The sequence below is a fragment of the Oncorhynchus mykiss genome, chromosome 17 (genome assembly GCF_013265735.2).
Source record: "Oncorhynchus mykiss isolate Arlee chromosome 17, USDA_OmykA_1.1, whole genome shotgun sequence".
In the NCBI taxonomy this organism is placed as follows: domain Eukaryota; kingdom Metazoa; phylum Chordata; class Actinopteri; order Salmoniformes; family Salmonidae; genus Oncorhynchus; species Oncorhynchus mykiss.
The window spans coordinates 15,975,947-16,001,832 of NC_048581.1; the positions used below are offsets into that span (position 1 = coordinate 15,975,947).

The 25,886-nt window shown below is 42.0% G+C and overlaps 1 protein-coding gene across 1 annotated transcript in view; it reads left to right on the top strand.

Moving 5' to 3' along the window:
• The first annotated feature begins 239 nt into the window (after positions 1-239).
• Positions 240-25,886, top strand: part of LOC118940093 (sialoadhesin-like) — a 64,440-nt gene continuing 38,793 nt past the window's right edge. Inside the window, exon 1 of the mRNA XM_036948332.1 lies at positions 240-460. Within this exon, the coding sequence (XP_036804227.1) occupies positions 375-460 (86 nt within the window). The 5' untranslated portion in view covers positions 240-374. The remainder of the gene's footprint in view (positions 461-25,886) is intronic.

The following is a 25,886-nucleotide window of genomic DNA, read 5'->3' on the forward strand; positions in this document are numbered from 1 at the left end:
TCCATAGACTTACACAGTAATTATGACAAGTTCCAGAGCATGTTCTCCAACCTGTCAGAGCTCTTGCAGAATAAACTGACGTTTTGTCCACCCAATCAAAGGATCAGAGAATGAATCTAGTACTGAAAGCATAAGCTGCAGCTAGCTAGCACTGCAGTGCATACAATGTGGTGATTAGTTGACTCAGAGAGAAAGACAGTAGTTGAACAGTTTTGAACAAACACATTTTTTCCAAAATGAAGGAGGAGCAAAATAGAGAGCGATTTCATCATTATTTTTCACTTTCACTTTCTTAGCTAGCAAATGCAGCTATCTAGTTTAGCCCAGTCAAACACCCTGCTGAAACAGAGGGATGCTATATTAGCTAGCTGACTATGATGATCCAACTCAACACTGGAACTCTTCCAAGTCAAGGGAAGCTTTTGGTTTTACTCATTTATTGCCACCGGGGCTCGCCTGTGTAAGTGCTAAACAGCTTACTGACAGAACACAGTAACGTTACTGCATGATTTTAGAGGGATTACTAACACTATAGTTCTATTAGCTATTGTAGCGACCCGCACAGACAGCTGTGTGTTATGTGTTAGGCTATTAGTTGGTTGTGTTGTACTTACCAGTACCCAGTGTTCGCGGGGCTGACATGCCAATCAACCTGCCAATCACGGAATGCCTGGAATGTTCTGATGCCGGGCATCCTGGTGGTTGGTGGAGTGGCGTGGGGGTGGGGGTGGGGGTGGAGCATACATCTTGTATTTCCAGGTTTAGCCATTGTTCTCTCTCTTACGTCTGGCCTTCACAAGAGAAGTTCACGGTTGTTTTATAGGGTATCCTTCATTTATTTGGCGTGGGCTACGGCCAAACAGTAGCCTGTGTGAAGTTGGGTTAATAAAACCTAAATTCGTAAACTCAAACCTCTGTCTGGACAATTGTTCCTTTATGATCTAGCCAGGTCATTGCACTATGTTGACTATGACATTACTTTAGCTAATATGGTGACAACGATATAGGGTGTGTGTAGTAGTTTGGCTAGGAAAGTTGTTTTCGCCTGGTCACTTACAGCTGATGCGTTGTACATTGCTACTATAGCAACCTCCTCTCTTCTGGGAAGGCTAGATGTTGTAACATTGCTACAAGCATTTCGCTACAGCATTTGGCTAACACCCGCAATAACATCTGCTAAACACGTGTATTTGACAAATACAATTTGATTTGATTTGATTGCTGTGGGGAATTGCTTCCATTCAGCCACAAGAGCATTGGTGAGCTTGGGCAGTGATGTTGGGTGATTAGGCCTGGCCTGGCTTGCAGTCGGTGTTCCAATGCATCCCAAAGGTTTTCGATGGGGTTGAGGTCTGAGCTCTGTGCAGGCCAATTAAGATCTTCCACCCCGATCTCGACAAACCATTTCTGTATGGATCTTGCTTTGTACACTGGGGCATTGTCATGCTGAAACAGGAAAGTGTCTTTCCCAAACTGTTTCCACAAAGTTGGAAGCACAGAATCGTATAGAATATCATTGTTTGCTGTCGCGTTAAGGTCTCCCTTCACTGGAACTAAGGGATCTAGCCTAAACCAAGAAAAACAGCCCCAGACCACTATTCCTCCTCCACCAATCTTTACAGTTGGCACTGTGCATTGGGGCAGGTAGCGTTCTCCTGGCATCCACCAAACCCAGATTCGTCCGTATGACCGTATGGTGAAGCGTGATTCATAACTCCAGAGAATGCGTTTCCACTGCTCCAGAGTCCAATGGCGGCAAGCTTTACACTACTCCAGCCGACGCTTGGCATTGCGCACGGTGATCTTAAGAAATGGAAACCCATTTCATGAAGCTCCCGACGAACAGATCTTGTGCTGAAGTTGCTTCTAGCCGCAGTTCGGAACTCGGTAGTAAGTGTTGCAGCCGAGGACAGATGATTTCTACACGCTACGCGCATCAGCACTCAGCGGACCCCGTTCTGTGAGCTTGTGTGGCCTACCACTTAACGGCTGAGCCGTTGTTGCTCCTAGACGTTTCCACTTCATAATAACAGCATTTACAGTTGACCAGGGCAGATCTAGCAGGGCAGAAATTTGACATCCTGACTTGTTGTAAAGGTGGCATCCTATGAAGGTGCCACGTTGAAAGTCACTGAGCTCTTCAGTAAGACCATTCTACTGCCAATGTTATGGAGATTGCATGGCTGTGTGCTCGATTTATACACCTGTCAGCAACAGGTGTGGCTGAAATAACCTAATCCACTAATTTGAAGGGATGTTCACATACTTTTATATAAAAAACAAACACATTTTGTTATATCCCCTAGATAGAGGACAGTCACTTCAAAACATTAGTCCTTATGATACATTTTTTCACTGTCTTTTTTAAAACCATTTATGGTAGTGTTACTCAATGCGTTTGTATTGTCAATAGCAGTAAAGGACTAATTCAATATTTTATCAAATCATTTTTATGTATTTAATTTTTTTACCTAAAGGGATACTATAATTCAAAATCAAATAGCTAAATGATCCAGCTAAATGATCCATGGTACGACCACCTTAAAACAATTCCAATGTCCAGCAGCTAAACACACACATGCGCTGAATACAACGGGTGTAGACCTTACTGTGAAATGGTTACTGACAAGCCCTTAACCAACAATGCAGTTGTTTTTATGTAAGAAAATATTGATTTTTTAAACGATAAAAATGATGAAAAAATGAATTACACAATAAAATAACAATAACGAAGCAGCAATAAACAATTACATGAAAGATTATTCATTGTAATTTAAAAAAAACACGCATCATGCAGACACAATGGATCACAATAATCCCAGACAGACAGACAGACTTAATTTATATAGATGTCAAGGTTCACTTTGAGTCCATTGTTCTGAAGATCAGTGAGCTGAACACATCTCTTTCACACAAAAACACACTGGAAATACAGAGCAGCTTGCCTTGGCCTTGGCATAATGACAGCTCACTGTTGTCTGTTGTTTCTAGCTAGCTAATGTTGATAGCTAAATGTCAGCTAACTAACTAGCTCACAAGCTAACTATAGGGTCTTTATGTAATTCAGCGGCAGCACATCATATTGTTCACAATCCAGTACATTCAGAGTAGCTGTGTGATGCACAAAAATGCTTGTTTATCACTTAATAACAGCCACTTCATGTAGCTAACAAGCTATCTGAGATCACTAGTTCACTCAATTCAAACGCCAGTTCAACATAAGTCCCAATAACAGTATTTTTACGTGCATGCCTAGTTTATTCTATATATATATTTGACATTTTCTACCTTCTATTTTAGATATTTTCATCAGACGACTAATAGGGACATATGAAGCCTGGAAGCTGCAGTAATGTTGAGATGTCAGTAGGGAGAGCTCTAGTCTAGAACACTGGTACCAAAGATACTCCCCTTTCATCTGTTCTGGAACCTTCAGTACCAGCTGATGAGGAGTGATGGGAATGGGTCACATTTTGTCTCTTGTAAAACATGTAGATCCACTCCTCAAATAAAGAAATGTAACTACAGTATTCTGACGTTAGACCATTTTCTATTTAGATACAGTAACATCCCTTATGTGACATGCTGTTCCTGCATGTTAATGCCCTGACTAGGCTACTTTAAAATGTGTCAACCACAGAACTCACACTTAGGCTCAGCCTGCTTCTACTAACACTTACAGTAGACTACTTCTTGTTTCCACACAGTGACAGTAAGTTGACTAACTGTTCAAGACCTCTCCTCTTCACTTCACTCTGTAAGTACACTTGACAATATCTTGAAATATAGTTTTAGTTTTGATGTTTTTAGCCAAACATCACATGACTTCCTGTATCTTTGTACTTGTTGGTTTATTTTTAACTGTGTTTTGGTTGTTACATCAGGGCCTGTATTCATAAAGTGTCTCAGAAGGTCCATATAATTATGATCTAAAAGGCTAAACTGATCCCAGATCAGCTCTCCTACTCTGATACACTTTGTGAATACTGACCCTGGACTGTGGTTTCATGTGTTTAGTTCAGTTTATTCATTTACATGTTTAAAACATGATCAGTAGAGTTTACCAGTAATACCCAGATCTCCATTCAATAGGGTCATGTTCACTGTCATAGTATAACATGGTCAAGTATAACTGTGTGTGTGATATGTCTGTGTGTGTGTGTGATATGTCTGTGTGTGTGTGTGATATGTCTGTGTGTGTGTGTGATATGTCTGTGTGTGTGTGTGATATGTCTGTGTGTGTATGTGTGTAAATACATTTTTACATATTAATCTGATTGTTGGATATAGAGTCAAGACAAAAATTATTGGCCCCCTTGACAAATATTGAGCTATATTGTGTGCTACAAAAGATAGGAAGTCCATTGTACATGTTGTTTCACATGAAGACTTTGCATGCTATTTTAAGGGCTCTCAGAGCAACAGATTGTTGTGGAGACATTTTGAAAATTGCCTTAAGTAAGAGTGAGTGAGTAAGAGTGATTGAGTGGATGCTTCGTAAGAGCTTAGGAGTAGTATTAACATGAGACACAGTGATGGTGGGTTGTGTTTAGGAGTAGTATTAACATGAGACACAGTGATGATGGTTTGTGTTTAGGAGTAGTATTAACATGAGACACAGTGATGGTGGGTTGTGTTTAGGAGTAGTATTAACATGAGACACAGTGATGGTGGGTTGTGTTTAGGAGTAGTATTAACATGAGACACAGTGATGGTGGGTTGTGTTTAGGAGTAGTATTAACATGAGACACAGTGATGGAGGGTTGTGTTTAGGAGTAGTATTAACATGAGACACAGTGATGGTGGGTTGTGTTTAGGAGTAGTATTAACATGAGACACAGTGATGATGGGTTGTGTTTAGGAGTAGTATTAACATGAGACACAGTGATGGTGGGTTGTGTTTAGGAGTAGTATTAACATGAGACACAGTGATGATGGGTTGTGTTTAGGAGTAGTATTAACATGAGACACAGTGATGGTGGGTTGTGTTTAGGAGTAGTATTAACATGAGACACAGTGATGGTGGGTTGTGTTTAGGAGTAGTATTAACACAAGACACAGTGTTGTGGGTTTGTAGGTTTAGATAAACACAATCAATTTCCTGTTCTCCATTTCTGTCTGTCCTCTGACAGGCCTCCTGAATCATATCAGAAATCTACATATGCACATTAGACTTTATAGAATATAGTCCTCTGTAGCTCAGTTGGTAGAGCATGGCACCTGCAACGTGATGGGACGCACATATAAATAACTGTAAGTCGCTTTGGATAAAGCATCTGCTAAATTACATTATTTATGGACAGCAGACTACAACACACTACACAGTCAATACAGCAGGCTATGGTGATGTTCATTGATGCCTCTGATAGATAAAGCTACTACTAGTACTGTACAACAGAGGAGGTTGGTGGGCAGAGATATAGGAGGAATGGCTGGAATTAATGGAACAGTATCTATTCATTCTATTCACATTACTTCACAAATGAATAAGGACATCAGGACTGGAGGCTGCAGTAATGTTGAGATGCCAGTAGGGGGAGCTCTAGTCTAGAACACTGGAACCTTCAGTACCACTTTGATGCAGCTGATGAGGAGTGTAAATTGAATGTGTTTGTAGAATAGAATGAATGACATCATGGAACTGACCAAATGTAAATGGAACTTTGACCTGTTCCATGTAGAACTCAGAGGGACAAGACAACACATTCTAAGATATTATAAACATTCCATATAGAATAGTCAACATATTGTTAACATGGTTCTGTATTTAAATAAAAGTGGAAATGAGGGACATTTTGTCCATTATAGAAATGTAGGGCCCATTTTAATACAGTAACCTCCCTTCTCTGATGTACTGTTCTGGTCGTCATGCATGTTTGTGTCTTAAAGAGGAAGGAGAGGACAGTTCTGTATCAGATACATGTGTCCTGACAACTTTACATATTAGTCAATCACTGAACTCCCACTCACTACCAGTAAGTTGACTCACTGTACAAGACCTCTCCCCTTCACTTCACTCTGTAGGTACTCTTGACAATATCTTGAAATATAGTTTTGGGTTATTTGTTTTTTGTAATAAGTCATATACTTGAAGGTAATGTATCATTTTACTTCTTGTTTTGAGCTGTGTTTTGGTTGTTACTTCAGAGCCAGTATTCATAAAGTGTCTCAGTGTAGGAGTGTTGATCTACATAGTGATGAGATGATTAACCAGGGTAAAATAGACAAGCAAACAAACATTTGAATGCCTGCTCAGTGTAAATGCACTGTTTGCATGTGTGTGTGTGTGTGTGTGTGTGTGTGTGTGTGTGTGTGTGTGTGTGTGTGTGTGTGTGTGTGTGTGTGTGTGCACAGAATAACACAGCTTCAGAATAATCAATGTAGAAATATGTGTTTACAGTAATACAATATATCAGGTGGAGTTATTCACCAGCTATAGAGTGAGTTGTTGTTTATGTTTCTAAGACTGCAGGGTGGGAGATGTAACAATGTCCTTGAGAACAGCAGGAAGTGTATTGGTGGTATTTCTCTGGTCTGTGACAGGTATGGTCTCATTCATTACTTGATATGTTTGTCATTCTACAGGCATTTGTATAATATTAAAATTATATTTGTGTTTTATTATTCTGTTGTGTTCTGTTAGACGACTACAGTTCACTTCAGTAGATATCTTTCACACCTCTCTTACCTTACTGAATGATGCTTATGTGTTTTCTCATCACACTCGACTCAACTCAGATACTATGGCAACAAAGTATGGACAAAGCCTATACTGTTAGTGTGAGCCAATTGGCATTGGCTTAATGTAATACCCTTGTGTTCTGTGACTGTTCAGTGGTACTGGGTCAGGATGGCTGGAGTGTGACTTACACCACTCAGAGTATCTGTGCCTTGAAGGGGTCAACAGTGGAGCTGTTCTGCTCTTACACATATCCCAGAGGTACAGTCACAACAACACTCTGGTTCACTAAAATGGAGGCTGGTAAAGAACCTAAAGATCTAGGTCAGGACCCAGAGTATGCAGGTCGTCTGGAGTATCATGGGGTTAAGAAGAAAGACTGTACCCTGAAAATCACAGACCTGAGAGAGAGAGACTCAGCTACGTACAAGTTCAGATTTATAACAGATCAGACAGGAGGGAGATATCATGGCGACCCTGGAGTCACTCTGTCTGTCACAGGTACAGTTACATTCAATATAGTTAAACTGTTGAATTCCATTTAGTTCAGGAAAATTGTCTTGGTTTGTATTTATGTCTGAATAACATAGGATTTCGTCCATCTTTGTATTAGAGTGATAAGTGTAAGTCAGTGATAAAGGGATTTACAGTGATATTGTTTTTTCTCCAGGTCTTCAGGTGAAGGTGACTGGTGGACATCAGGATAAGACACTGACCTGTAGCACCACCTGTACTCTGACTGACAAACCCACCTACATCTGGTACAAGAACGGACACAAAGTAAAGGGGGACACTTCCAGCCTGTACTCAGACTCCTTTAGTGATGCAGACAGTTACTCCTGTGCTGTAAAAGGCCATGAGGATCTCCTCTCTCCTGCAGTGTGTGAGTGTGGACTTTTTTATACACATTTCATATAAATACAATTTGGTTCAAGTCGAGACTTTTGTCAATTAATCAATTAATATTGATCATTATTTAACAATGATGGTTTTCACTACTGTAAACTGGTTAACTAGTTGTATTCTACTTCATAAACAACATCAGTGTATACTGGAAGGTATTGTAATAAAATATTTATGAGATGTTATATTGTATTTTTGTATTTAAGGTCAGAACTGTTGGAGTGTGACTTACACCCATCAGAGTATCTGTACCTTGAAGGGGTCAAAGGGGGACATATCCTGCTCCTACACATATCCCAGTTATCATGAGATCAAACAAGCTTTCGGGTTTACTAAATGGTCTGGTAAGGATCCTGAAGATCTGAGCTCAGTGCCAGGGTATGAGGGTCAAATAGAGAACCTTGGGGATAGTTTGGTATATTAACATTGTAGTGACAGATATTGGCTCCACATGATACTTGAATGGATCATCTTCAATAAGAGGATGGATCTAAAAGTCATTGTGTGGGAAAGTACATTTGTGGAAAGTTTGTGTAATATTTTTACCTGATTTAATATGTACTATTTTTAAATCCGCTGTCTTTTACACCAGATGGACCAAGGAACACCTCAGTGTCAGTCAGTCCCTCTGGTGAAATAGTGGAGGGCAGTTCAGTGACTCTGACCTGCAGCAGTGATGCCAACCCACCTGTGGACAAATACACCTGGTACAAGAAGAACGTAACCTCACCAAAAGCATCAGGACAGAGTTACAGCATCACTAACATCATCTCTGAGGACAGTGGAGAATATTACTGTGAGACTGAGAATAAATATGGACGTCTCAACTCTTCTTCTGTGTCTGTGGACGTTCAGTGTAAGTTCACCTAACCTCATCTTTAATCAGAGGATCATATTTAAATTCATATTTCAATAACAAGTAAAACACTATTTAAAACACTGTTGTTACATATTGTCCACCAGACGGGCCAAAGAACACCTCAGTGTCAGTCAGTCCCTCTGGTGAAATAGTGGAGGGCAGTTCAGTGACTCTGACCTGCAGCAGTGATGCCAACCCACCTGTGGACAAATTCACCTGGTACTTTCAAAATGAGACTTTTCTAAATGGATGTGGACAGATGTACAACATCAGTAACTTCAAGTCTAAGGACAGTGGACATTACCACTGTGAGGCCTGGAATAGAAGAGGATCTAGGAACTCTACAGCTCTGATGATCATTTTACCAGGTGAAGTTTCATCTTATATATTTCAATACAAAATTACATTTCAAGCTATTATTAATACTTTGTTTTATAATTATATATACATTGAGATTAGATCAGTTAACAAATGTTGTATTATTGTCCTGGTCTATGTTTATTTTCACTTTATAAAATGCCAGTACTCGTATCATCCATATTTTAATTTAGGGAAACAAACATCAGTTCTGACTGCAGCTGTAGGAATCATAGTGGTTGTTCTGGTTCTCATCCTCTGTCTCTCTGGCTTCATGTGGTTCAGGTGAGTGATCTTTTAAAGATTATTTCACTCAAACTCTTTCTTAATAACTTAATTTGTTCGTTGATTGATTGATTGATTCAGGTGAGTGAAAAAGGGAACATTGATGTTTGTATTATTATTTTATCTTATCACTCTGTTTTGTTATTAACTTCATTCATTCATTTATTTATTTATTGTCAACTTCCACTAGAAGTCAGTAGAGAGCAGAACTCACTCTGTTCCTCATTACAGGAGATCCACAGGAGGAAGTGATGACACAGCAGACACACAGGTAATTATATCAGTTACACCAGGACCCCCACCCAAACTCACCAGGCTTTGATTATATGAATCAGCTGTGTAGTGCTAGGGCAAATAACGAAACGTGCACCCAGGGGGGGTCCAGCTCTGAGTTTGGGAAACCCATTTTCATTAATTTACTGTTTCACTACAGTCTATTTCATACTATTTTCATTGTTACACCTCTCTCCCTCTCTCTCTCTCTCTCTCCCTCCCTCTCTGTCTCTCTCTCTCTTTCTCTCTCTCTCTCTCTCTCTCTCTCTCTATCCCCCTCCCCCCTCTCTCTATCTCTCTCTCTCTCCACAGAGTGTCCGCCCTGACTGTAACAGTGACACGTACACAGCTCTGAACATGAGGACCATGTCCCCTGACTATGACACTCTGGCAGTATGTCTCTTATCATTCATTTAGATTTAGTGTGTTAGTGTTTGTTAGTGTGTTTGTGTTTTATACAGTACTTAAATGGGTATAGAGAAAATGATGGAAAGACTAGTGTCTCAATGAACTCATGCCTCTCTCTCTCTCTCTCCAGAGTGTCCATGCTGACCCTACCAGTGACCTCAACAGTGACACATACACAACTCTGAACATGAAGACCAGGTCACCAGAGTATGACACCCTGGCAGTGAGTTTGCGTGTGTGTGTGTGTGTGGCTGGGTGTCCATATAAATGATGTAAAGTGCTCAATCAGTGTGTCTTCTTTCAGAATGTGAGACTCTCCCAGTGACACATCCCCTCAGATAGATGCTGAGCCCTCCGATTATGAGAACGTAAGAGAACTACCATGGACCCTGGACTGAAGAGAACCACCACAGAACCTGGACTGAAGAGAACCACCACAGAACCTGAATTGAAGAGAACCACCACAAAACCTGGACTAAAGACAGCCCCCGCAGAACCTGGACTGAAGAGAGCCCCCGCAGAACCTGGACTGAAGAGAGCCCCCGCAGAACCTGGACTGAAGAGAGCCACTGCTGAACCTGGACTGAGGAGAGCCACTGCAGAACCTAGACTAAAGAGAGCCACTGCAGAACCTGGACTGAAGAGAGCCACCACAGAACCTGGACTGAAGAGAGCCACCACAGAACCTGGACTGTACATCTTCGGCACTAAACCAAAGAAAGGCCTTACATCTCTATTATCCTGCTGTCAAATCTAGAAGTGTGAGGACCGACACCGAGAGATGAGAAGAAAGTACAGGGAGTGAACATTTAATAAATAGCAGACATGAAACAAAACACAGACAATGTCTGGACAAGGGAAACAAAACAACATCAATGCAGACACGGTCATCAAACTGAGGAATAGACAGATTTAAGGGAGGCAATCAATAAAGTGATGGAGTCCAGGTGAGCCCAATGAAGCGCTGATGCGCGTAATGATGGTGACAGCTGTGTGTAATGATGGGCAGCCAGGGAGGGGGAACGGGAGCAGGCATGACAAGTAGGTTTGCCAGACCATTAGTAATTATGTAAATGCTGGAGTTGAATTCTCAGTCCTTGACATTATAATGATGTAGATTGATAATTGATGGGATAGATTATGCATCTGCTATTTTCTATGGGATTTTGCCTTTTCCAGATTTTTTTATAACATAAATAGCCGTCTTTTCTCGTGTACATATTTGTTTACTATTTATAGTTTAGACTTTTCCAGATGTTTTTATTACCTAATGTTCTTTTCTCAGTGTCTAATATGGATAATATTGATAACAGTTTTTGTGATGTGTATCGCTCTTGGACCAAGGTGCTCTTGAAATGTACAAATTATCTACTTTCTATTGTTGTCAGACATTACTGTGCAACAGCATTCATGAACGTGAATATTAATAACATAATCACACTTGTTTTCTTGTGACATTATTCATTATTACCTCCTTTAGATAAAGTGTGATTCAGTGTAATGTATGCATCATGTTGTAAATTAGCTCACAATAAATACAAAATATTGTGTGAATTATTACAGTGGTCTTTATTGTCTGTTGAAAATCTTAAAGATGAATTTATTCATGTTTTCCACAGTACAGTAGACAGTTATTATAATATTGAATGACTTCATTGGTTTTCAAGCTTTGAAGGTGAATCGAGATTCATCTTCAAATCACCTTGTATGATAAATAACTACTCAATATTAATTGCAGATCAGTCAGTCACAATTTACCCAGGATACATCAGGGGTTTGAAGCTCTCGAACTCTCGAACGTGGCCTGTGATAGCGAGATGTGAGAGCAAAATTGCAAGATTATGTTATAATACTTTTATTGCATCAAATGGTTGTTTTATGTAACATAATAGAGGATTCTTTTAACTATTGTGTGTGTGTGTTCCACTGACAGGAGATTTATGATTTATGATGTCTTTTGGGTGATTAAATCTAAAGAGTCCGCAGTCCAGAGCATGAGTTAATGTTTCTGTTCTACAGTTGAGAACGGAAGTTTACATACACCTTAGCCAAATACATTTAAACTCAGTTTTTCACAATTCCTGACATTTAATCCTCGTAAAAATTCCCAGCTGTAGGTCAGTTAAGATCACCACTTTATTTTTAGAATGTGAAATGTCAGAATAATAGTAGAGCCATTATTTAAGCGTTGGTCAGAAGTTCACATACATTCAATTAGTATTTTTTATGTAACTATCAAATCAAATCAAATTTTATTTGTCACATACACATGGTTAGCAGATGTTAATGCGAGTGTAGCGAAATGCTTGTGCTTCTAGTTCCGACAATGCAGTAATAACCAACAAGTAATCTAACTAACAATTCCAAAACTACTGTCTTGTACACAGTGTAAGGGGATAAAGAATAGGTACATAAGGATATATGAATGAGTGATGGTACAGAGCAGCATAGGCAAGATACAGTAGATGGTATCGAGTACAGTATGTACAAATGAGATGAGTATGTAAACAAAGTGGCATAGTTTAAAGTGGCTAGTGATACATGTATTACATAAGGATACAGTCGATGATATAGAGTACAGTATATACGTATGCATATGAGATGAATAATGTAGGGTAAGTAACATTATATAAGGTAGCATTGTTTAAAGTGGCTAGTGATATATTTACATCATTTCCCATCAATTCCCATTATTAAAGTGGCTGGAGTTGAGTCAGTGTCAGTGTGTTGGCAGCAGCCACTCAATGTTAGTGGTGGCTGTTTAACAGTCTGATGGCCTTGAGATAGAAGCTGTTTTTCAGTCTCTCGGTCCCAGCTTTGATGCACCTGTACTGACCTCGCCTTCTGGATGATAGCGGGGTGAACAGGCAGTGGCTCGGGTGGTTGATGTCCTTGATGATCTTTATGGCCTTCCTGTGACATCGGGTGGTGTAGGTGTCCTGGAGGGCAGGTAGTTTGCCCCCGGTGATGCGTTGTGCAGACCTCACCATCCTCTGGAGAGCCTTACGGTTGAGGGCGGAGCAGTTGCCGTACCAGGCGGTGATACAGCCCGCCAGGATGCTCTCGATTGTGCATCTGTAGAAGTTTGTGAGTGCTTTTGGTGACAAGCCGAATTTCTTCAGCCTCCTGAGGTTGAAGAGGCGCTGCTGCGCCTTCTTCACGATGCTGTCTGTGTGAGTGGACCAATTCAGTTTGTCTGTGATGTGTATGCCGAGGAACTTAAAACTTGCTACCCTCTCCACTACTGTTCCATCGATGTGGATAGGGGGGTGTTCCCTCTGCTGTTTCCTGAAGTCCACAATCATCTCCTTAGTTTTGTTGACGTTGAGTGTGAGGTTATTTTCCTGACACCACACTCCGAGGGCCCTCACCTCCTCCCTGTAGGCCGTCTCGTCGTTGTTGGTAATCAAGCCTACCACTGTTGTGTCTTCCGCAAACTTGATGATTGAGTTGGAGGCGTGCGTGGCCACGCAGTCGTGGGTGAACAGGGAGTACAGGAGAGGGCTCAGAACGCACCCTTGTGGGGCCCCAGTGTTGAGGATCAGCGGGGAGGAGATGTTGTTGCCTACCCTCACCACCTGGGGGCGGCCCGTCAGGAAGTCCAGTACCCAGTTGCACAGGGCGGGGTCGAGACCCAGGGTCTCGAGCTTGATGACGAGCTTGGAGGGTACTATGGTGTTGAATGCCGAGCTGTAGTCAATGAACAGCATTCTCACATAGGTATTCCTCTTGTCCAGATGGGTTAGGGCGGTGTGCAGTGTGGTTGAGATTGCATCATCTGTGGACCTATTTGGGCGGTAAGCAAATTGGAGTGGGTCTAGGGTGTCAGGTAGGGTGGAGGTGATATGGTCCTTGACTAGTCTCTCAAAGCACTTCATGATGACTAGACAAGTCAGTTAAGAACAAATTCTTATTTTCAATGACGGCCTATGGACAGTGGGTTAACTGCCTTGTTCTGGGGCAGAACGGCAGATTTTTACCTTGTCAGCTCAGTGATTCAATATTGCAACCTTTCGGTTACTACTCCAACGCTCGAACCACCAGGCTATCTGCCGCCTTCCACAAGCTTCCCATAATAAGTTGGGTGAATTTTGGCCCATTCCTCCTGACAGAGCTGGTGTAACTGAGTCAAGTTTGTAAGCCTCCTTGCTCGCACACACTTTTCAGTTCTGCCCACAATTTTTCTATAGAATTGAGGTCAGGGCTTTGTGATGGCCACTCCAATACCTTCACTTTGTTGTCCTTATGCCAGTTTGCCACAACTTTGGAAGTATGCTTGGGGTCATGGTCCATTTGGAAGACTAATTTGCGACCAAGCTTTAACTTCCTGACTGAGATGTCTTGAGATGTTGCTTCAATATGTCCACATAATTTTCCTCCTAATGATGCCATCTATTTTGTGAAGTGCACCAGTTCCTCCTGCAGCAAAGCACCCCCACAACATGATGCTGCCACCCCCGTGCTTCACGGTTGGGATGGTGTTCTTCGGCTTGCAAGCCTCCCACTTTTTCCTCCAAACATAATGATGGTCATTATGGCCAAACAGTTCTATTTTTGTGTAATCAGAAGAAGTACGATCTTTGTCCTCATGTGCCGTTGCAAACCGTAGTCTGGCTTTATTATGGCGGTTTTGGAGTTCTTTCTCTGGTCTTTGACAGGTATGTATTCATTCATAATTGTATTATAGAATCCTTAGTAATTTCTAAAAGCATACAGATCTTAATGTTACTCTGGTGTGTTCAGTGGTGACGTCTGTTAGGAATCTCCACTTCACTTTTATAGCTGCATTTCACACCTCAATGAGTGTAGCTGTGGTTTCCAATCACACTCAACTCAGCAACAGACACAAAGTGTGGACAAACCCTACTGTTAGTGTAAGCCAATAGGTGATGTGTGAATGTTTCAGTTGTACTGGGTCAGGATAGCTGGAGTGTGACTTACACCCAGAAGAGTATCTGTACCTTAAATGGGTCAACAGTGGAGCTGTCCTGTACTTATTTGAGTCTTTATGAAATCACATCATCACTCTGGTTTAGTCCCAAACAGAGATCTAGGTGGAGGGATAAGTTGATCCCTGAGGACCTAACCACAGACCCAGGGTATGCATGTCGTGTGGGGTATGTTGGAGAGAAGGAGAGAGGTCACTCCACCCTGAGAATCACAGATCTAAGAGAGGAGGACTCTGCTGAGTACAAGTTCATATTCAACACACAGACATCAAGATGGGGACACAGCTTCCCTGGAACAACTCTATCACAGGTAACACTGAACAAATTATCATACTCATAGATTTCTATTCACGGTTGGTTTCTTTATATAATACTTGATTGGTTTAATTATATTATTGTCATTTACTCTGTATTCAGACCTGCAGGTGAAGGTGACTCCTGCCACAGAGGCAGGGAAGAGGACACTGACCTGTATCACCACTTGTACTCTGACTGACAACCCCACCTACATCTGGTACAAGAACGGACACAAAGTAAAGGAGGACACTTCCAGCCTGTACTCAGACTCCTTTAGTGATGCAGACAGTTACTCCTGTGCTGTAAAAGGCCATGAGGATCTCCTCTCTCCTGCAGTGTGTCAGTCTGGACTTTTAATATACATTTCATATAAATACAGTTTAGTTCAGGTTGTGAGACTAATGTCAATAAATCAGTAAACATGGATCATTATTTCATAATTATGGTTTTCACCACTTTAAACTGTAGTTTTCTTCTACTTTATAAACAACATCAGTGTATACTGGTAGATCTTGTAATTATAGATTTATATAAGGTGTTCTGTTGTCTTCTTGTATTTAAGGTCAGAAGTGTTGGAGTGTGACTTACACCCAGCAGAGTATCTGTGCCTTGAAGGGGTCAACAGTGGACATATCCTGCTCTTACACATATCCCAGTTATCATGAGATCAAACAAGCTTTCTGGTTTACTAAATGGTCTGGTATGGAGGCTGAAGATCTGAGCTCAATGCCAGGGTATGAGGGTCAAATAGAGTACCTTGGGGATAAGAAGAGTGACTGTACCCTGAGAATCACAGACCTGAGATTGAGTGACTCTGCTGGTTCAGGTTCAGATTCATAACATCTGGAGGAAAGGCTCACCTCACCTGGAGGTTCTGGTTCACCTGTCTACCTGACTGTCACATGTCATCTGTCACTCATCTCACATATATTACTGTAAATACCTTATTAAGGGCAGTGATACAGACATGGTAGTGGCATGTGATGGAAAAATAAAAATCTAGTTTTTCACATCAGAGGACATACACTACGACAAAAATGATGTGGACACCTGTTCGTCGAATATCTTATTCCAAAATCATGGCCATTAATATGGAGTGGGAGTTGACCCCCTTTTGCTGCTATAACAGAATCCATTATTCTGGGAAGGGTTTGCACTCGATGTTGGAACATTGCTCCCATTCAGCCACAACAGCATTAGTGCGGTCGGGCACTGTTGGGCGATTAGGCCTAGCTCGCAGTCTGCATTCCAATTCATCCCAAAGTTGTTAGATGGGGTTGAGGTCAGGGCTCTGTGCAATCCAGTCAAATTCTTCCACAGCGATCTCAACAAACCATTTCTGTATGACCTTACTTTGTGCTGAGGGGCATTGTCAGGCGGAAACAGGAAAGGGCCTTCCCCAAACTGTTGCCAAAGTTGGAAGCATAGAATCATCTAGAATGTCATTGTGCGCTCAGGCGTTAAGATTTCCTTTCACCCGAACCATGAAAAATTGATCAAGAACATTATTCCTCCTCCACCAAACTTTACAGTTTGGACAGTGCATTCGGGCAGGTAGTGTTCACCTGGCATCTGCCAAACTCAGATTCATCCTTCGGACTGCCAGATGATGACACGTGATTCATCACTTCAGAGACCGTGTTTCCACTGCTCCATAGTCCAATGGCGGCGAGCTTTACAGCACTCCAGCCAACGCTTGACATTGCGCATGGTGATCTTAGGCTTGTGTGCGGCTGATCTGCCATTGGAACCCATCCACTCTTCCCATCAGGGAGACTATAGTCCAGTGTATGACAACGTCGCAAGCGTGGCCATGAGCCCTACAGACAACCAGGATGACATTCACTACGCCAGCGTCCACTTCTTTCACTCCAAAAACCAGGAAGTGCCTCTATACTCCACCGTCCAACTGCCTCAAACCCAGAAATAGGAAGAAGATGTCCAGTACTCTGCTCTGAATATCAACAGCTCCACTGCTGACACCTGGTGAGCATATTCTGCATTAATGTCATTCATATGCTGCTGTTTATTGTAGGAGATGTCATCAATATGCAAAACAGTTGACCCCTAGTGACCACTAGTGATATCCTTTCCTAAAACTACCAACCCAACAATGGACATCTCAATACAATTACTATGACATGTCTATAACGAGGTAGTGATGTGATGATGGTTTTCTGTCTGTGTTCCAAATGGCACCGTATTCCCTATTTAGTGAGCCCTATAGGCCCTGGTCAAAGCTAGTGCACTATAAAGGGTATAGGGTGCCACCATTTGGGACGCAATTATTATTTAATTTCTGTTTCTCTCTCCTCAGACCTACAGCAGCACAATCAGCTGAGGAGGACTCCTCTGTTCTCTACAGTACAGTCAACAAACCCAGAACCAAGATGACCCGAACACAACAAACCCAGAAACAAGAAGACCTGAACACAACAAACCCAGAACCAAGAAGACCTGAACACAACAAACCCAGAACCAAGAAGACCTGAACAGAAGAAGTTTGACAATAACCTTGTGTATCTGGACCTGTATGTCTAAACTAAGTGATATAATGCCTGTGGAGGTGTGGAATATTGACCTTTATACACTGGGTGGTTTGAGCCCTGAATGCTGATTGGCTGACAGGCATCCAGGAACCAAACTACCCAGTTTATAATCATATCTGCCGTCTATTAGACACTTTTATCCAAATTCACACAGTCATTACAGTCATGTTGGAAAACACTTTTCGTATGGGAAGTCCCAGCAGGAATGGAACCCATGCTCCATGCTGTACAAACTGAGCCACAGGACGACTCTATTCACACTTAAAGTCGGAGTTCTGATCTAGGGTCAGTTATGACTTTGAAACAATGATGAATATGAAAGGGACCTTAACATTTTTTAAATATATTTTTAAGTTGAAAAATATTATATTTCTGACCTAGAGATCCAGTCATATTTTACAGAGCATTCAGAAAGTATTCAGACCCCTTGACTTTTTCCACATTTTGTGATGTTTCAAATTTCTTCTCAAATTGAAATTGTTTTCTTTCCTCATCAATCTACACACAAAACCCAATAATGATAAAGCAAAAAAGGGTTTTTGAACATTTTCCAAATGTATAAATACAAAAAACTGCAATATCACATTTACATAAGTATTCAGACTCTTTAATCAGTACTTTGTCGAAGCACATTTGGCAGCGATTACAGCCTCAAGTCTTCTTGGGTATGACGCTACAAGCTTGGCACACCAGTATTTGGGGAGTTTCTCCAATTCTTAGCTGCATATCCTCTCAAGCTTGGTCACATTGGAAGGGGAGCATCACTGCATAGATATTTTCAGAGATATTTGATCAGGTTCATGTCCGGGCTCTGGCTGGGACACTCAAGGACATTGAGATTTCTTCCGAAGCCACTCCTGCGTTGTCTTGGCTGTGTGCTTAGGGTTCTTGCCCTACTGGAAGGTTGAACCTTTGCCCCAGTCTGAGGTCCTGAGCCCTATGGAGCTGGTTTTTATCAATGATCTCCGTTCATCATCTCCATTCATCTTTCCCTCGATCCTGACTAGTCTCCCAGTCCCTGCTGCTGAAAAACGTCCCCACAGCATGATGCTGCCACTGCCATGCTTCACTGTTGGGATGGTGCCAGGTTTCCTCCAGACATAATGCTTGGCATTCAGGCCAAAGAGTTCAATATTGGTTTCATCAGACCAGATAATCTTGTTTCTAATGGTCTGAGAGTCTTCAGGTGCCTTTTGGCAAACTCCAAGCAGGCTTTCATGTGCCACTTCCGTCTGGCCACTCTACCATAAAGGCCTGAGTGCTGCAGAGATGGCTGTCCTTCTTGAAGGTTCTCCCATCTCCACAGAGGAACTCTGGAGCTCTGTCAGAGTGACCATCGGTTTCTTGGTCACCTCGCTGACCAAGGCCCTTCTCCCCCGATTGATCAGTTTGGTCAGGTGGCCAGCTCTAGGAAGAGTCTTGGTGGTTGCAAACTTCTTCTATTTAAGAATGATGGAGGCCACTGTGTTCTTGGATCTTCAGAAATGTTTTGGTATCCTTCCCCAGATCTGTGCCTCAGCACAATCCTGTCTCGGAGTTCTAGAGACAAATCCTTCGACCTCATTATTTTTGCTCTGACATGCACTGTCAACTGTGGGACCTTATATAGACAGGTGTGTACCTTTCCAAATCATGTCTAATCAATTGAATATACCACAGGTGGACTCCAATCAAGTTGTAGAAACATCTCAAGGATGATGAATAGAAACAGGATGCAGCTGAGTTTCATTTCAAGTCTCAAAATAAAATGTCTGAATAGTTATCTAAATAAGGTATTTCTCTTTTTGTTATAAATTTGAAAACCTTTCTAAAATCCTGTTTTTGCTTTGTCATTATGGGGAGAGTGTGATACATTTCGATTTAGTCTATTTTAGAATATGGCTGTAACTTAATTAACAAAATTTGAAAAAAGTCAAGGGGTCTGAATACTTTCCCAATGCATTGTATATAATTATATATTTATTATGTGTTTCTGAAACAATCACCAAACTTGTGAGAGTTTTGCCTCAATGTCCAGGAAAGTGTTCTGCTTGATGCAACGTTTCATAATGCTTTTATCCCCAAAAAACATGTGTAAACTATGTTGTGACATTTTTTTAAATATACTTTTAAGAATAAACTTCATTGTCATAGTTTTTACCTTGTTATAACAGTATCTTCAGTGGAGAGAAAATGGAAAGCTTTCAAAATTACACCTCTGGTACTGTACAATATATACAGAAACTACAAATAAGAAATTGACATTGGTTTGCATGGCAATAGTGGTTAATTCACCTTCATCCCCATCATCATCATGTCTGTACAAAATATACACAGACACGTTCAGAAGGAGCAATGTCCAGCACCTAAACACACAACCAGTTACATTAAATATTATTTGTCATTTCTAAAACACACAGACACAATATGACATAACATGGATGTTTGGAGTGTGGAGGGTAATTCAGTCAGCGAGGGCATTCCATTCCAGAACACAGAGAGATGGCAGTGAGATTATTGCCTGATATAAGAATGACAGTTCACCATTTTGTCCAACTAGTAGTTAGAGAATACATTACATCATTGTTTAGTGAGAATGTAATGTCATATAGAATGAGTGTTATGGTCTCCAACATGGCGTGGCTCTTGACCCCCTAACTGTTGACCGACCTTCCCAGGTAGGTTCTCTCTCTTTGTGGACAGAGAGGGCCAAGGAGTGGAGGGGAGAGTGGAGATCCCATGGAGAGATCCCTTTAACGCCCCTGACAGCACCACTGAGTGTTTTGGGATAGAACTAGGAGCAGGGGCAGTGGGGGTAAATATGTGTGTCCCTTCTGTTAGGCCACACCCACAGGGAGTGTCACTAAATTATGTTGTTGAAAAGATGCATGGACTGCATGATGTTCTAATCTTGGAAGGGAGGCAGGAAGGGACAAAAAGCGCAAAGGGCAAGAAGCAGTTGGAGAGAAGGTTTAATAGAATAACAGAAGCAGGTCCTTAAAGTAACTGTCCAATGAAAATCTCACTTTTAAAACCTTATATTAAAATACATATTATACATTATATACTGATGTATACACACATTAAAATATCCTGTTGCCAATATATAGTCTAATGTAGCCTGTTATCCATATACAGTCTAATGTAGCCTGTTATCCATATATAGTCTAATGTAGCATGTTATCCATATATAGTCTAATGTAGCCTGTTATCCATATATAGTCTAATGTAGCCTGTTATTCATATATAGTCTAATGTAGCATGTTATCTATATATAGTCTAATGTAGCCTGTTATCCATATATAGTCTAATGTAAGCATGTTATCCATATATAGTCTAATGTAGCCTGTTATCCATATATAGTCTAATGTAGCCTGTTATCCATATATAGTCTAGTGTAACATGTTATCCATATATAGTCTAATGTAGCCTGTTATCCATATATAGTCTAATGTAGCCTGTTATCCATATATAGTCTAATGTAGCCTGTTATCCATATATAGTCTAATGTAGCATGTTATCCATATATAGTCTAATGTAGCCTGTTATCCATATATAGTCTAATGTAGCCTGTTATTCATATATAGTCTAATGTAGCATGTTATCTATATATAGTCTAATGTAGCCTGTTATCCATATATAGTCTAATGTAAGCATGTTATCCATATATAGTCTAATGTAGCCTGTTATCCATATATAGTCTAATGTAGCCTGTTATCCATATATAGTCTAGTGTAACATGTTATCCATATATAGTCTAATGTAGCCTGTTATCCATATATAGTCTAATGTAGCCTGTTATCCAAATATAGTCTAATGTAGCATGTTATCCATATATAGTCTAATGTAGCATGTTATCCATATATAGTCTAGTGTAACATGTTATCCATATATAGTCTAATGTAGCCTGTTATCCATATATAGTCTAATGTAGCATGTTATCCATATATAGTCTAATGTAGCATGTTATCCATATGCAGTCAAAAAAATGTTTTATCTACCCAATTTCGTGCTATCCAATTGGTCGTTACAGTCTTGTCTCATCGCTGCAACTCCCATACAGACTCGGGAGAGTCACACACACACACACACACACACACACACACACACACACACACACACACACACACACACACACACACACACACACACACACACACACATACACACACACACACACACACACACACACACACACACACACACACACACACACACACACACACACACACACACACACACACACACACAGAGGCAGTGTTAATATCAATGTAAAAAGACAATCTGTCTGTATCCTCTCAGCATGCGGGGGAGCTGAGTGCACAATTGACTTACTGTTTAATTATGTATTAATTCATAACGAAATACAGTTGTATCAAATCAGATGAAGTTTCATTATTAAATGTCATTTTTATTTGTATCTTTATCCGCTGCCACGTGGCAAACGTTTATATATATATTTCCCTCTGATTGGATTGTCTGAAATCACTCTTCGAGTGACAATTAAATTTAAAAAACGACATTGATGAAAGATGTGAATCCTCTACTGGCAAAGACATAGTATCTAGGAAAACGATTTAGGCTTTGACTGTTCCTCTCTGCCCCTGTTCCTCTCTGCCCCTGTTCCTCTCTGCCCCTGTTCCTCTCTCCCCCTGTTCCTCTCTGCCCTTGTTCCACTCTGCCCCTGTTCCTCTCTGCCCCTGTTCCACTCTGCCCCTGTTCCTCTCTGCCCCTGTTCCTCTCTCCCCCTGTTCCTCTCTCCCCCTGTTCCTCTCTGCCCCTGTTCCACTCTGCCCCTGTTCCTCTCTGCCCCTGTTCCTCTCTCCCCCTGTTCCTCTCTGCCCCTGTTCCTCTCTCCCCCTGTTCCTCGCTCCCCCTGTTCCTCTCTGCCCCTGTTCCTCTCTCCCCCTGTTCCTCTCTCCCCCTGTTCCTCTCTGCCCCTGTTCCTCTCTGCCCCTGTTCCTCTCTGCCCCTGTTCCTCTCTGCCCCTGTTCCACTCTGCCCCTGTTCTACTCTGCCCCTGTTCCTCTCTGCCCCTGTTCCTCTCTGCCCCTGTTCCTCTCTGCCCCTGTTCCTCTCTGCCCCTGTTCCTCTCTGCCCCTGTTCCTCTCCGCCCCTGTTCCTCTCTGCCCCTGTTCCTCTCTGCCCCTGTTCCTCTCTGCCCCTGTTCCTCTCCCCCCTGTTCTTCTCTGCCCCTGTTTCTCTCTCTGCCCCTGTTTCTCTCTCTGCCCCTGTTTCTCTCTCTGCCCCTGTTTCTCTCTCTGCCCCTGTTTCTCTCTCTGCCCCTGTTTCTCTCTGCCCCTGTTTCTCTCTGCCCCTGTTTCTCTCTGCCCCTGTTCCTCTCTGCCCCTGTTCCTCTCTGCCCCTGTTTCTCTCTCTGCCCCTGTTTCTCTCTCTGCCCCTGTTTCTCTCTCTGCCCCTGTTTCTCTCTCTGCCCCTGTTTCTCTCTGCCCCTGGCCCCAGTCCTTTTTTGTCTGCGTCCCTTTTCTCCACCCTTCCCGAAGTGTGCACTAACAATCACCAATCACACACGCACACAGAGGCAGTGTTAACTGAGTTGTCTCATTTCAGGTGGAGAGTTCAGACCCTGTGAAGAAGAAGGGAGCTTCACTAACAGGTGACATGAACACAATTGTCTCAGAATGAGTATTTCTATTCACTGAAATGACCCCAGTTTAACACTGTATGTGTGTGTTCTCCTCCAGAGAAGGATATTCAGCTGTTTAAGCAGGGCCAGTACTCTCAGGCTGTGGACATGTTCTCTGAGGCTATCCACTATGACCCCAAAGTCCACAGATACACAGCACCTTAAAGCTTGACCTCTAACCTATGACCCCAAACACCACAGGCACACAACATAAAATACCACAATACTCACAAATTAGATTTGTGTAATCTTGTCCAAACTCTCTCTCTCTCTGGTTCTTTGGGAATAATTGATACAGCTAAGGGTGTTTGGAGATCTACTCCTCTGATTTATCACATGCTCAGAAGTCCATCCAGCTTGCTCCTGATTGGCCAAAGTGATCCTTCCACAAAGGGAGTGCACTAACAGGGTTGAAGGTCACTATCTGAGCTATCTGCTGTGAACGTGCACAATGCTTTGTGTGTGTCTGTCTGTCAGAATTCTGACTCTCACCATCTTTCTTCCTCCTCCCTCCCCTCTTCTCTCCAGCGGTATGGTGAGGCAGAGAGGGCCATGTAACAGAGTGGAGGCTCCTCAGAGGAGGAAGGGGAGGGACATCCCCCTTAGTGAATTTAAAAAGTTATCCTTTTTAGATGAAACTATGCAATCAAATAAATGATTAAAACACACTATTTCGCAATGAAGGTCTATAGTAGCCTCAACAGCACTCTGTAGGGTAGCACCATGGTGTAGCTGGAGGACAGCTAGCTTCCGTGCCCTGGTACATTGATTTCCATACAAAACCTAGGAGGCTCATGGTTCTCGCCCCCTTCCATAGACTTACACAGTAATTATGACAAGTTCCAGATCATGTCCTCCAACCTGTCAGAGCTCTTGCAGAATAAACTGACGTTTTGTCCACCCAATCAAAGGATCAGAGAATGAATCTAGTACTGAAAGCATAAGCTGCAGCTAGCTAGCACTGCAGTGCATACAATGTGGTGAGTAGTTGACTCAGAGAGAAAGACAATAGTTGAACAGTTTTGAACAAACACATTTTTTCCAAAATGAAGGAGGAGCAAAATAGAGAGCGATTTCATCATTATTTTTCACTTTCACTTTCTTAGCTAGCAAATGCAGCTATCTAGTTTAGCCCAGTCAAACACCCTGCTGAAACAGAGGGATGCTATATTAGCTAGAATTCTATGACTATCCAACTCAACACTGGAACTCTTCCAAGTCAAGGGAAGCTTTTGGTTTTACTAATTTATTGCCACCGGGGCTCGCCTGTGTAAGTGCTAAACTGCTTACTGACTGTTCACAGTAATGTTACTGCATGATTTTAGCGGGATTACTAACGCGTTAGTTCTATTAGCTATTGTAGCGACCCGCACAGACTGCTGTGTTATGTGTTAGGCTATTAGTTGGTTGTGTTGTACTTACCAGTACCCAGTGTTCGCGGGGCTGACATGCCAATCAACCTGCCAATCACGGAATGTCTGGAATGTTCTGATGCCGGGCATCCTGGTGGTTGGTGGAGTGGCGTGGGGGTGGGGGTGGAGCATACATCTTGTATTTCCAGGTTTAGCCATTGTTCTCTCTCTTACGTCTGGCCTTCACAAGAGAAGTTCACGGTTGTTTTATAGGGTATCCTTCATTTATTTGGCGTGGGCTACGGCCAAACAGTAGCCTGTGTGAAGTTGGGTTAATAAAACCTAAATTCGTAAACTCAAACCTCTGTCTGGACAATTGTTCCTTTATGATCTAGCCAGGTCATTGCACTATGTTGACTATGACATTACTTTAGCTAATATGGTGACAACGATATAGGGTGTGTGTAGTAGTTTGGCTAGGAAAGTTGTTTTCGCCTGGTCACTTACAGCTGATGCGTTGTACATTGCTACTATAGCAACCTCCTCTCTTCTGGGAAGGCTAGATGTTGTAACATTGCTACAAGCATTTCGCTACAGCATTTGGCTAACACCCGCAATAACATCTGCTAAACACGTGTATTTGACAAATACAATTTGATTTGATTTGATTGCTGTGGGGAATTGCTTCCATTCAGCCACAAAAGCATTGGTGAGCTTGGGCAGTGATGTTCGGCGATTAGGCCTGGCCTGGCTTGCAGTCGGTGTTCCAATTTATCCCAAAGGTTTTCGATTGGGTTGAGGTCTGAGCTCTGTGCAGGCCAATTAAGATCTTCCACCCCGATCTCGACAAACCATTTCTGTATGGATCTTGCTTTGTACACTGGGGCATTGTCATGCTGAAACAGGAAAGTGTCTTTCCCAAACTGTTTCCACAAAGTTGGAAGCACAGAATCGTATAGAATATCATTGTTTGCTGTTGCGTTAAGGTCTCCCTTCACTGGAACTAAGGGATCAGCCTAAACCAAGAAAAACAGCCCCAGACCACTATTCCTCCTCCACCAAACTTTACAGTTGGCACTGTGCATTGGGGCAGGTAGCGTTCTCCTGGCATCCACCAAACCCAGATTTGTCCGTATGACCGTATGGTGAAGCGTGATTCATAACTCCAGAGAATGCGTTTCCACTGCTCCAGAGTCCAATGGCGGCAAGCTTTACACTACTCCAGCCGACGCTTGGCATTGCGCACGGTGATCTTAAGAAATGGAAACCCATTTCATGAAGCTCCCGACGAACAGATCTTGTGCTGAAGTTGCTTCTAGCCGCAGTTCGGAACTCGGTAGTGAGTGTTG